Source organism: Erinaceus europaeus, chromosome 19, assembly GCF_950295315.1.
Source record: "Erinaceus europaeus chromosome 19, mEriEur2.1, whole genome shotgun sequence".
Classification (NCBI taxonomy): Eukaryota; Metazoa; Chordata; class Mammalia; order Eulipotyphla; family Erinaceidae; genus Erinaceus; species Erinaceus europaeus.
This window is the reverse complement of record NC_080180.1, coordinates 37,734,810-37,748,586: the sequence shown is the minus strand read 5'-3', so window position 1 is coordinate 37,748,586 and position 13,777 is coordinate 37,734,810. Positions and strand designations below refer to the sequence as shown.

Genomic DNA, 13,777 nt, shown 5'->3' with positions numbered 1-13,777 from the left:
CTATCTATCTATCTATCAATCTGTGTGTCTGTCTATCTTTTTCCTACCCTACTCAATAGTTGTGTTTCTATCCAGTCATAGATAAATTTTAAAAAATTAAAAGAGAATAACCATTTTCATTTTTGAGATTTCTTCATTTTCCTTGAGGGAAAGTGATCCATAAATAAAAATCCATTTCTCAGTCAATATCCAGGAAACATGAAGCACATACCTAAGAAATTGCTCCAAAGCTAAGGAGGATTTCTAACAAGCCTTTCTTAGTGGATTTTACATATTTCATCAGAAAGTATCAAGTTCTCAAATTCTCAGGAACACTGAAGGTGGAAGTATTTTTGCATTCCAAATGTGGTGAAAGGTGCCAAGTATGGAAAAAGAACATCACCAGAAACTGGCCATTTCTTCTTTCCCCCCCAAAATTAAGTATTTAAGATCATATTGTTAACATGTTTATTTATGTATGATTGGATAGAGACAGAGAATAATAGATAGGGAGTGGAAAATAGAGAAGGAGAGACAGAGAGAGAGAGAGAGATCTGCAGCATTGTTTCACCGCTTGTGAAGCTTTCCCCCTGCAGGTGGGGATGGGGGATTGAACACGAGTCCTTGTGCTCTATAATGTATACAGTCAACCAAGTGTGCTACCACCTAGCCTCAATACTTAGGATTCTTAGATGTTAAATTACTAAAACATTTCAAAGAAATTATTGCTTTGGTTCTTTTTAATTTTTTTTTTAGTTTTAAAACTGTGTTTCTCATATTATCTTTTTATTTTTATTATATTTTTAAAATTTCTGTATTGGGTTTAATGTTTTACATTTGACAGTAAATACAATAGTTTGTATGTGTATAACATTTCACAGTTTTCCACATAATAATACAACCCCCACTAGGCTCTTTAATTTTTTATAAATTACTTTTATTTATGTATTGGATACAGACTGCCAGAAATCAAGAGTTAAGGGGGCGATAGAGAGGAAGAGAAATGGGGAGACACTTGCAGCACTGCTTCACCACTTATGAAGCTTTCCTCCTGCAGGTGGGGATCAAGGTCTCGAACCTGGGTCCTTGCCCATTGTAAAATGTGCAGTCAACCAGGTGCGTCACCACGTGGCCCCGACTGCATTGGATTCTTACACAGTGATCCACCCGACAATATGGCTAGATGCCTATTTATTATTCTAGCCGTCATCATATTGATTCATCTCTGTATCTGTATTTAAATGTCTATGAGTATGTAGTTATGCCTCCACCAGTGTTATGCATGTCATTCCCTAATACAAGCTATTCTTTGATGGCATGATTTTTTCTTTAAATCCTTTGTTAAAAATATTTATTTATTTTCCCTCTTGTTGTTTTTTATTGTTGTTGTAGTTCTTATTATTGCTATTGATGTCGTCATTGTTAGAAGGACAGAGAGAAACGGAGAGAGGAGGGGAAGACAGAGAAAGACAGAAACCAGCAGACCTGCTTCATTGCTTGTGAAGCGACTCCCCTGCAGGTGGGGAGCCAGGGGCTCAAACCAGGATCCTTATGCTGGTCCTTGAGCTTTGTACCACCTGCGCTTATCCCGCTGAGCAACCATCTGACTCCCCCACTGGCATTTTTTTTTCATGCTGATCATAAATTATGCATTTTTATTTCTCTCTCTCTTTTAATTATCTTCATTAACTGGATAAGGATGGACACAAATTGAGAGGGTAGGGGAGGTAGAGAAAAGAGAGAGAAAGAGAGACACCTGCAGCACTGCTTCACCACTTGCAAAGCCTTCCCTCAGATTTTGGATTAAACCATCTGTGAAAACAAATAAGTCCTCATCCTCTACACACTTCTTCCTCTCCTATGGCGTAAACAGAGGACTGGAGCAAGCACCTAGCTTACCTAAGAGAGTGAATGTCTCACAACAAGGGCAGTCCTGGGTTCAAGCGTCAGCAACACACCACATGGAAGCACCATGGTTGGCACTGGGGGAGGTACAAGGATGGGAGAGAACTGCTGTGGCATCTCCCCTCCTCTCTCTATCTCTCTCACTCTCTGAAAAGATGAGACAGTGAGAGGTTACTCAACATTGGTATCATACACAAGTTCATAGTTCTCTTTCGTTGGATTTGTAGAAGTTAGTGTTCAAGGATAATATCACAAACGTCTGAATAATTAAAGTTGCTGCTTCCAGTGTGATACCTCAGCTGAGTTGAAATCAGAGAATGTACCTCATATTTCATGAGGAAAGGAGTCTGAGGGGTGCTGAGGAAATGGAAATCTCAAAGGTAATTACTTAGGATGCCCCTGAATGGAGAACTTGCAGGCCAAAAGCTCTGCACTGCCAGCTGTTAATGTCACAAGTGATGGAGGAGCTGAATGAGAGTGGAAACATGAAGGACTCCTACCATAAGGAGCAGAGAATGTGACGGAGGGAAAAAACAGATGAGAAGTGAGAAGCCACAAAGTGACTAGGCACTAAAGTATGCACTCCTTCCAAAGTACAAAATTTCAAAATATCCCCATGGAAACATGTTTATAGCTACTTTTCCTCAGTGGAGGGACCACTATCGATCCTCTGAAAGGATAATGTGTGGGGAAACATGCACCTTTGCCTGGCTAACCCAGAATGAAGATAGGACATAGACAACTAGTGACAGAAATGACAGAGGAACAGCACTATGGAATCAGGCAACACTATTGGCCATCAACTGAAACACTAACAGGAAGACTACTTTTATCTGGTCCAAGTGAATTTAAATGGATAATGGAATACTTTTGTTTTAGGCTTAAAAATCTCCTTTGTCTTTGTAGTTAGTAGGCTATGAGTCTGAGGGACATGTTTAGCACTGTGTCAAGACACTGTTTGGAAAATAGTTTGGCGAGAGAGTATAATAACCCAATGCAGCAGAGTTTATCCATTCTCAAAATTATAGAGCAATGTTGATTATTGCCATTTTTTTCTAGATGATTTAAAAATAATTTACAAAGTAAGTCATCCTACAGTTAACTATAATAGCAATGATCAGAAGCCTAGGTGAATGTTTCTTGATAATAAGGATAACCTTGTTCACTAGTATAACGGTACTGACTAACTACCTTTTGAATTTGAAAATAAGCATGTAACATATTGAAAAGCTGTTTGTTTTGTTATGGCATTGAGCATACCTTAGATAATGTGAATATATTAATTTACAACAATCTCGGATACGTAACTAATAAATTTTTATTTATTTTTATAGGGACAGAGAGACATTAAGAGGGGAGGAAAAGAGATAGACGTGACCAGAGAGAGAGAGAGAGAAAAAAACAGAGACAGATAGAGAGACTTGTAGCATTGAAGTTTACCCCGGTAGGTAGGACTAGGGGCTTACACCACAGTCCTGTGCACTATGTGTGCCATCAGCCGGGTGTACCACCATCCAGCCCCTGTAAGTAAATTCTAGCATATATTTGATAAAACACTATGTGTAATAAACTATGACAAGTAGTATTTCTAGAATACATATGACAAAATTTCCTAGAAACACACCTGGAAAGCACTTTGGCATTGTAATACAGCAAAAAACGTTAAGAGAAAAAATATAGAGGCCATATCTCACAATACAAGTTATAAATATGTGTATATCTTCATAACTGTATAGACTTTTGCATTTTTTCCATGAAAATACTATATAGGCATCACCCTGTTCACAGTCCTTGGTATCGCTTTTCGCTGAGTTTCATATTTTCCAGCCTACTTAAAATAGAGAATCCTGCTGCCCTAAAAACATTTGTCTGTACCTTGTAGTTCACTTGAAAACAATTCTGGTGAGCTAAAGCTGAGTTACTGTGCTATACTCTCTAAAATGATGCAGAGCAATAAGGAAAGCAAACAGAAGTAGACACCATATCTGATTCTCATGACATCAGGAGACAGAGTGTTTTGCAAAGCTTGCATGACTGTGGGTCTGGAGTTGGCGTACTGGCTTAAGCGCACATAATGTGAACTGCATGGAACCACGGAAGGATCCCAGTTCGAGTTCACGGCTCCCCACCTGTAGGTGGAAAGCTTTGCAAGTGGTGAAGCAGAGCTCCCCATCTCTGTCTTCCTCTCTTCTTTCAATTTCTCTCTGCCCCATCCAACAACAGCAGCAGCAGCAACAACAACAGTGATAAACCTGTAGGCCAGAAAAATGGAAAGAAAGAAAGAAAGAAAAAGAGAGAGAAAGATAGAAAGAGGGAAAGATAGAAAGAAGAAAAAGAGAAAGAAAGAAAGAGAGAATGATAGAAAGAAAGAGAGAAAGAAATAAAGAAATAAAGAGGGAGAGAGAAAGAAAGAAAGAAAGAAAGAAAGAAATTAAGAAAGAAAGAAAAAAAGAAAGAAAGAAAAACCATGCATGACACATGAGTAGAGAAATGAATATGAAGGTCCAATAAATGACTGGACCAGAGTCCTGAGCTGAGACTGTATGGAACCTGGTGACACTAAAGGGTTAGGAGAGGATCTGGGTGATGGTAGAGCAAAGGCAGAAGCTAATTTCATTGCCAGACTGATGTTATTAGGTCTTAAAGGTCAGCAATCCTTTCACAGGTTTTTGTCTTGTTTTTGACATGCCGTTTGTTTTTATCTGTGGTCATTTGAAGGAGAGACTGATAATAACTTATATTTGCCTCAAGTATAACTCTACTAATGATTCTTGCCTAAAATATAGTTAAAATTCAAGCAGGGCCAGAGGCCAGGTGGTGAGGCCCTTGGTTGAGCACATATGTTACAATGTGCAAGCGGTGAGGCAGATCTGCAGGTGTTCAAGGCCTCAGTCCCCACCTGCAGGGGAAAAGTTTCACAAGCTGTGAAGCAGTGCTGCTGTAGGTGTCTCTCCGTGTCTCTCTCCCTCTCTAGCTCCCCTCCCCTCTGTATGTCTCTCTGTCTCTATCAGATATATAATTTAAAGAATTCAAGCAGCAAAGATTTTTCTAAGCATGACAGTACCCTCCCTTAGTGAAAATAACAGTAAAAAGTCAGACCTGGGTGTCAGGTGGTAGCACAACTGTTTAAGCTCATGTGGCACGAAGCACAAGGACCAGCGTAAGGATCCCGGTTCCAGCCGCCATCTCCCCACCTGCAGGGGAGTCGCTTCACAGGTAGTGAAACAGTTCTGCAGATGTCTTTCTCTACCCCGTCTCTGTCTACCCCTCCTCTCTCCATTTATCTCTGTCCTATCTAACAATGAAGATATCAGTAACAACAACAATGATAACTACAATATCCGTAAATAAAAAAAAAAACACACAAGGGCAACAGAAGGGAAAATAAATATATTTTTTAAAAAGTCAGACTTACTGGAACATAAAAAATTAGCATAGAAATGAGAATTAACTATACTTATAAAATATCAAAACTGTGTAGTAGAATTAGTAAAAATGTTTAAAAGAAGGTATAAGATTCTATGTATTTATGTGACTGAGAGATACTCCCTTGCTGACAAATACTTTATATGCTAAGTGTCATAGCCTTGATAATGAGATAGGAGGAATGAACGTATGGTCATGAGATAAAATATCTCTCTAAGTAAATAGCTTCTGGAGTTAGATCTCTAGATTTATTAAAACAAACAAACAAACAAACAAACACGGAGAGGTCGGTGGTAGTGCAGTGGGTTAAGCTCACATGGAGCAAAGCGCATGGACCAGCATAATGATCTGGGTTCGAGCCCCCAGCTCTCCACCTGCAGGGGAGTTGCTTCATAGTTGGTAAAGTAGGCCTGCAGGTTGCTTTCTCTCCCCATCTCTGTCTTCCCCTCCTCTCTCCATTTCTCTCTGTCCTATCCAACAAGGAAGATACCAATAATAATAATAACTACAACAACAACAAAAAACAAGAGCAACAAAAGGGGAGAAATAAATAAACAAAAGATTAAAAAACAGCCATTTTTGAATAGTAACTGCTTTAAAATAGAATGATAGCTCATCTGAGTGTCATACACATTTTGCTTTTTTAACAATATTTTGCATTTTTACTATATATTATATTTTGATTTTAAAGACAAAAAGTTATATTTAAAGTTTACTTAAGAGCAATGAGGTAATTATTTTTAAATAAGCATAAGGAATATGTACTGATATATGAAAGAACTGAGCAGAATGACAATATAAGCACTCTTGTTTGTGTGTCTAGAGACAAGGTTTGGTGTTTGTGGGATGTCACCGTTATAGTCTACTTCATAATTCAGATAGAGGGACAGTGAGAGAGAGAGAGAGAGAGAGTTCCGTCAGCACCACCGCTTCCTCTGATAGCATATTAACTCCTGTTTGATGCTGGGGCTTCAAATCTGGGCCAAGTGCAAGGCAAGGCAGGCACAATATGCAGTAATATATCTCTATGGTCACAACACTCAGTTTTGCTAAGTGTTGGAATAGAAACCTGTGGAATGAAAATAGCTGGTGGGGCTGGGCAGTGGTGCACCTCGTGAACTGCACATGTTACAATGCACATGTTACAATGCACAAGCCCCCAGTGCTCCCCCCCCCCCCCGCAGGGCGAAAGCTTCACAAATGGTGAAGCAGTGCCAGAGCTGCAGGTGTCTTTCTCTGCCCCTCTCTATCTCCTCTTACCCTCAATTTCTGGCCGTCTCTGTCCAACAAATAAAGAAGAGAAAAAACAAACAAACACATAAACAAAGCTGGTATCCACCACAAGAATTACTGGGCACGTAAATTCTGTTTAGTGGGAAAGTCTACACTGCCATTTTTCACAATTTAAATGATGACAGGAATTGGGAACATCAGAATCTATGATTTTGTCTAAAGTGAGAATGTGTGTGGATCTTGAAGACATCCTGGGGATATACCGACCCGTGGAATCAAGAGCTTAGGGAAAGTGGAGAGTTAACTGTATACCTCAGTTTTCAGCAAGGTTTGGATAGGAAATAAAGGTAGCAGATTGCTCTGTTATCCTGTCAGCCATAACACTGCATCGTATGACCCTTTTTCTCATCTCACTGCCTATTCAGAAACAGGATAAACCGTATGGTAACTGCTGTGATTTTAGTTCCAATGTTGGTGAACTCATCTGTGGTTTATCCTGATACCCAATTTACAGGATGGCCTCTTCATAAGACATGTGTCATTACGCTTACTATTTGGATGTGTTGTGACTTCAGATTAGTCTGAGAAAGTGCCACTGAAATAGTGCTAATCTCCTTTGACCTTGATATCACACTTATTTTAACTTTATTGAAACAGGAATACAAGAACAGTATCAAGGGTTTTCCTGGGATATATGTGTATATATATATATATATATATATATATATATATATATGGTGGTAATTTTAGGTTTCTTATGCTTTAGCTTTCTTGAATGGATTAAGTCTGAAAAAATACTGCGGGATGAATATCAACTTTTATATACAGACACGAGAGTGAAAAATTGAAAAAAAAAATCCATATACTTTCTATTATGTCCATTACCCCTATGGGTTTATGTTTCTCAAAATGTTTCTCATGATATTCTAGCCCTTCATTAGGCATTCATGTTCACACTGCCATCTCTATGCACACCGAGTCAAACCCACCACACTTAAAAGAGTGACTGGCATGGATTTGTTATTCTGAACACAAAAACTGAACAACAAATGGAATGAGAAACCTGACATTCAGAGCCTCAAAAACTCACACTGATGACTCCTTTGCTTATTATATGCAGTTTTTTATTCCCTTCAAAAGAACAGTTTTCAAAGTCTGACCCTCAGTAAGTTAGATCTGTGATAGTCCATATAAATTTTGTTACCATGCCAACTGAGAGCTTCAGCTTTCTTCACCAGCCTGGTCACTGCACAGTGCCCTCGGGATTGCACCCTGTTCAGTACCAGAATATCCATGTCAGGAAGGGTATTATAATACACGCACACTATGACCACTTAGAGCACTAAATTAATTTAGATAAGATGTAGAAAATTTTCTAAGGGTCAGGCAGTGGCACACTTCGTTAAGCACTCACATTACACGACACAAGGACCTAGATTAAGCCCCCGGTCCCCACCTACAGGGGAAAAACTTCGTGAGTGGTGAAGCAGGGCTGCAGGAGTCTCTATCTCTCTATGGCCCCCTCATTTGTCAGTTTCTCCCTGTCTCTAACCAGTGACAGATAAAATGCATTATTTTTTTAAAGAAAGATATTTTAAATTAAAAAAAAAACACCTCTATTTTCCTTACCTGGTAGAACAGAGCAAAACTGAGAGGGGAGTGGGAAAAAGAGAGGGAAGGAGACAGAGAAATACATGCAGCCCTGTGTCATCACTTGTAAAGTTTTCCCCCTGCAGGTGGGGATGGGGATTCGAACTCGGTCTTTGTGCTTGGTAATATGTGTACTTAAACAGGTGCACTGCCACCCAGCCCCTAAAATGAAACTTTTCTAATCCATCTCGGTACAGACATAAATCAGTATCACCTATAATTATTTCTGACCAGGAATGATAAGGACAAAGGTATCAATAAAGCATAAGAGGCCCTAGATGGTTTATAATTTTAATTGTTATTTTCAAAAATAACTATCTGATATCAACTGACCTACCTGTAAGTTACAGTGAATGCATTTTAAATATCAAATGAATCTTAGCAGAGCATGTTATTTATTTATTTTTAATTTCTTTATTGGGGAATTAATGTTTTACATTTGACAGTAAATACAATAGTTTGTACATGCATAACATTTCCCAGTTTTCTATATAACAATACAACCCCCGCTAGGTCCTCTGTCATCCTTTTTGAACCTGTATTCTATTCCCCATCCCTACCCCAGAGTCTTTTACTTGGGTGCAATACGCCAACTGCAGTTCACTTAACATAATTCCATCTAGCTCCATCCAAGACGGGTCAGAGAAGGTGCGTTCATTGTTCTTAATAGCTGCGTAGTATTCCTATGTGTCTGTATACCACAGCTTTCAATGGAATACTATGCAGCTGTTAAGAACAATGAACCCATTTTAATAAATTGTAATGTAGCTAGAAGACACTGGGAATGCAGCTATTGCTTAGCTTATTATTGCTATAATGTAAATATACTAATTATTTTCTTGAAAATCTTGATAATGCGTAAGGACCAGGTGGTAATGCACCTGGGGAGGCACACACATTGCAGTGTGCTAGGACCTGGGTTCAAGCCACACATGAGAATGATACGTGAACTTTGGCAACTATTTTGGCTGGTCAATGAATTCAGACAGAGTTACTAACCACCCAGAAGATTTTAGCCAAGACAAATACGTTGTGTTCATGGAAAGTCATTTACAGAAATATGGATAGCATTTTATTTGTAACTGCCAACACATTTTAAGGTACCCACGCTCCCTTCAACTTTGTAGGCTGGTGCAGAAATGGAGGCACTTCTAAAATTAAGCATGGCTCAGCACTGAAAGGATAACTATTCTTTGGATACGCAACATCCTGGATAAATATCAAATGTGCTAAGTGAAATGAGAGGCATCAGATGGAAAAGAGGACATGGTTGTTGCATGGCTTCAGAATGTGAGCAGATTCCATAGAATGCTATCTGTAAAAAAAAAAAAAAAAAAAAAAAAAAAAAAAAAACTTTAACAGGGCTTAGACACATTAACTGGAAAAGACAGGTGAGTGGTTGCAGAAGCTGTGTATTGAAGACTGAGCACAAATAGAGAAACTAGTAATACCCCCTACTAACAAGTATGTAATCACACAGACTTATTGAAACTGATGGAGACCTGCACCAGCCACTGGAGCCCTGGGAGCCAGATGGAAGGTGCCTTGAGTCTGGGCCAGGCTGGGGTCTGAGGCAGGAGGAGAGACCCTTTGAGCAGTGAGGGAGGACTGCATGTGTCATGGCCATCATGATGTGTGCAGCCTGTACTTTGACTCGGGCACTGTGACATCTTCCTGACAAACACACAAGTTGGACCAGGAAGCCAGCTGGGCAGTGCTGGACAAACCCTAGGCCTGAGAGGAAGTGTGCCACCCACCCTATGGCTCAAATTAAAAAAAAAAAAAAAAGCACCACCACTCAGATTAAAGCATAATCATCTTTTATTTTACTTGATTTTACTTTCAGCCCCACAACCCATCAGCAGACTCCTCAGCAGAAGCAGTTGACAGCAGAGCTCCGCAGAAGCTGAGGCCAGGGGTTGAGCTGGATACAGGACCATTAATTAGTTCCCAGCAGCAGTGAGACTCAGTGTGGGGGCTGTCACCAGGGGCTGCGGTTGTGGGCACTCACCAGCCTGCAGAGGGGCTCTGGGTCATCAAATGCTGGCCAGCTGTGCAGAAGCTGAAGCCCCTGCTTGAGCTGGGGATAGGGCCAACACTTTGCTCCCAGCGTGACCCCTGCAGAGGAGACAACAGACCAGTGAGACTCATTGTGGGGGCTGTCACCAGGGGCTGCAGTTGTGGGCACTCACCAGCCTGCAGAGGGGCTCTGGGTCTTCAAATGCTGGCCAGCTGTGCAGAAGCTGAAGCCCCTGCTTGAGCTGGGGACAGGGCCAACACTTTGCTCCCAGAGTGACCCCTGCAGAGGAGAGAACAGGCCATTGAGACTCAGTGTGGGGGCTGTCACCAGGGGCTGCGGTTGTGGGCACTCACCAGCCTGCAGAGGGGTTCTGTGTCCTCAAATGCTGGCCGGCTGGACCCGGGCCCTCCTGCCTGTTCGGGAGGGTCCAGAGCAGCAGAAACAGCAGAGATGTAGCAAGCCGTTGAGCAGCCTTCGGCCTTTACCGTGGCGCACTGGGATCCAGGTGGAGGGCGAGGTGTGGCTGGCTGCTGGGCCTTGGCTGGAGCGGGGGACATCTTCGGAGGAGGGGACGACAGAGCCAGCAGTGAGGGCAGTGGACCCAATGTTGGGACTCCCCGGCGGGGGGGCAAGGTCGGAGATGGGTGTGGAGGCAAGGTGCCAGTTGCCTAACTTTGGCATGCTCCATCTCCTGTAGGGGCTGCCAAGCTCCCGGGCTTGGGCTTTGGCCTCCGAGGCTGGGGCTGGTGGTGCAGAATCACGGTTTTGCCACAAGGCGACGAAGGGCATGCTGGACGCGGTGGGCTCATCAGCGGGCTCGGGTTCCAGGTGAGCCCCTGTTGGCCCGGAGCCCTGGGTCACCCAGGGGTGACACAAGATCTGGGTCCACCCCATTCGCCGCCTTGGGCTGCTCTGTAGCAAACCCTCCAGTAGGTGCTGGACTTGGGAGGAGAGGGTGTTACTCTTTTCTTCAAATGGCCCGCATCCTGGCCGGTGACCCTTAAGCATTTCGTGGAGTATTACTCCCAGGCCCCATAAATCCACCCCGGGTCCATAGTTGTGCCCCAGGTATACCTCGGGTGCTATGTACCCAGGAGTTCCACACAGGCCTCTCATTGGTTTTTCGAGAAAGTAATGTCCCATTCCGAAATCGGTGACGATGACCTTGCCCCTATCACTGTCCATCAAGATGTTTTCAGGCTTCAAATCCCTATGCGCCACGCCCTTGTGATGGCAATAATGCATTGCCGAGGTCAGCTGCAGAAAGATTCTTCTGGCCTCCTCCTCCCCCACCGGTGCGTTGTTACTCAGGTAGAGCCGCAGGTCTCCCCCGCTCACATAGGGCATGGTCAAACATACCCTGCCTCGCCTCTCAATGCTGTCCAGCACCCTCATAACATTGGGATGCTCCAAACCTCTCATGATCGTCTTCTCCCAGCGCGCCACCGCCAGTGTTGACCTTCCAGGCTTGCTCATCTTGACAACGTAGTGCCTGTCACTGCGGACATGCCGGACCAGCATCACATCGGAAAAGGTACCTGTCCCGATGGCACCTAGGACAAGGTACCTGGGGACCATGTCCTCTCCCAAAGGAGGGGGCTGGTCCATAGTGTAACTACACTAGCTACACTCACTAAATCTGTCTGTCTGTTAAACAAACAGAACCCACCCAAACCGAAACCCACCCCTCACCCTAACCCCAAACCCAAAAAACTATTTACAGTATATACACACTAGCTAGGGGACGGGGTGTGAAGAGGGGATGGGGGAATAGCAAAGAGAATGGAGGGAGGGAAGGGGGAGGGGAGGGGAGGGGAGGGGAGGGGAAAGAGAGGGGAAGGGGAGAGGTAAGGGAGAGGGAGAGGGAGAGGGAGTGGGTGGAGGGTAAGGTACAGGGAAAGGCGGGTCAGAGAGTGCAAGGGTGAGGGAGAGGGAGAGAGAGAGAGAGAGATGGAGAGCGAGTGTAAGTGTTTGCGAGGAGAAGGAGGTCGTCTAGCTAGGGTCCGCCACAGGTCACCGAAGGCTTCCAGGGCATGTGGACAAAAACCCCAGCTCCGGCTGCGCTTTTTATATGTTTCTGGTCGGTCCCCATCATAATGGCCACCAGGAGGTCACAGCAGCAGGGTGGGGCAGGCATGGCCAAGGTGGGGCAGCAGGGCAGGGCAGGCATGACCTGGGCGGGGCAGTCATGGCCAGGGGTCACGGGGAGGTCAGCCCCAGGTTTTGCCCTTAATGTTGGAAAATCCAGCACCTTTGTATGATAGGGGTCTCCGGCCCTTATATGTCCCTGTGACCAAAAGTATCTGGCAGTGACTAGAGATGAACATTTGCTGAATCCAAAGCTGTAGGATCCTTCAGAGCATTCCCATAGCTAGTTGGAAAGTCTCTGATCATCTTGCCTCAACACTTGTGCCTCCTTTCCAAATGAAATGGATCCATAAAACTGAAGCATCACACCAGTCTTTAGGATATTTAGGGAACTTAGGAAAGTTGGGAAAACACACACACACACACACATTTACCCAATTTTACCATCCTAGAGAATGGTTTTTTTTTTAATATTTATTTTTTATTTATTCCCTTTTGTTGCCCTTGTTTTATTTTTGTAGTTATCATTGATGTCAAAATGCAAAGATAGGGAAGGAGGTGGCAGGGGGAGAGCTACCTGCAGACCTGCCTCACTCCTTGTGAAGCTTCCCCCTGCAGGTGGCTACCAGGGCCTGGAACTCAGTTGGGTCCTTGCACACTGTAATATATGCACTCAACCAAGTGTGTCACCACCCGGCCTGACTCAGTTCTTTTCTAGTGTTGGCCAGCTGCTAGGGAAATAGATGCTTTAGTCCTTGACTGAGATTTGCTCTTCCCTGTCTCTGCTCAGTCCCCACTTCACCTTGTGACATGAGTGTAGAGTCAAGGGGCCCTGGTGTCCCTGTTGGTGCAGAGACCATGCAGTGAGGGGAAGAGGAGGAGGAGGCAGGGAGACAGACCTGAGCAGCCAGATGTGGGCCTGGGCCTTACCATCAGCAGCCAACAACACAAAGGGCTGCATGCTGCCTCTCTCTCTCTCTCTCTCTCCCTTTCTCTCTCTCTCTCTCTCTGTTTAATCTTTCTTTTCCTCTGATCTATTTATTGTGTCTGTTCCACATTCCGTGGTGAGAACCATGTGTCCTGTCTGTTTGATGATGTCTGGTCTACACTATGGCAACAGCAGGGCTGGGGGCAGGGCATGAGGGGGCACTGTGGTGGAAGCCTCCTCCCCTCTGAGCCTTCTGTTTAAGACTATCCTTCTTTGGGCAAACATCATGGGTGTTGTTTGGAACATAGAAACTCCATAGGCTGTGAACTTGAGCTCTGCCATAGAACTGGTACTTGGACCCAGGAAGTGAGGAAATGCCTTGCAGAGATGTGTTCTGAGGACCTTTAGGACATCAGGATAAGTCTTGATGGCTGTCGGAAGACCCCATCAAGGAGAACTAGGTTTGGCTAACTTTATCTTAATAAAGACCTTGTTTTCTAATCAAACATAGGATGCTTTTAGAAGAAGTGTGTGTGTGTGTGTGTGTG

The 13,777-nt window shown here is 43.5% G+C and overlaps 1 protein-coding gene across 1 annotated transcript; it reads right to left on the bottom strand.

Moving 5' to 3' along the window:
- Positions 1–10,591: 10,591 nt before the first annotated feature.
- On the bottom strand, positions 10,592–11,821 carry LOC132534682 (sperm motility kinase 2B-like). The gene has a single exon (XM_060179150.1). It carries the CDS (start codon positions 11,819–11,821, stop codon positions 10,592–10,594), a length of 1,230 nt encoding a protein of 409 aa, XP_060035133.1.
- Positions 11,822–13,777: the final 1,956 nt, after the last annotated feature.

Bases quoted from the DNA above. Each gene is read 5' to 3' on its own strand.
- LOC132534682 (XM_060179150.1), bottom strand. From the start codon at position 11,821: ATGGACCAGCCCCCTCCTTTGGGAGAGGACATGGTCCCCAGGTACCTT.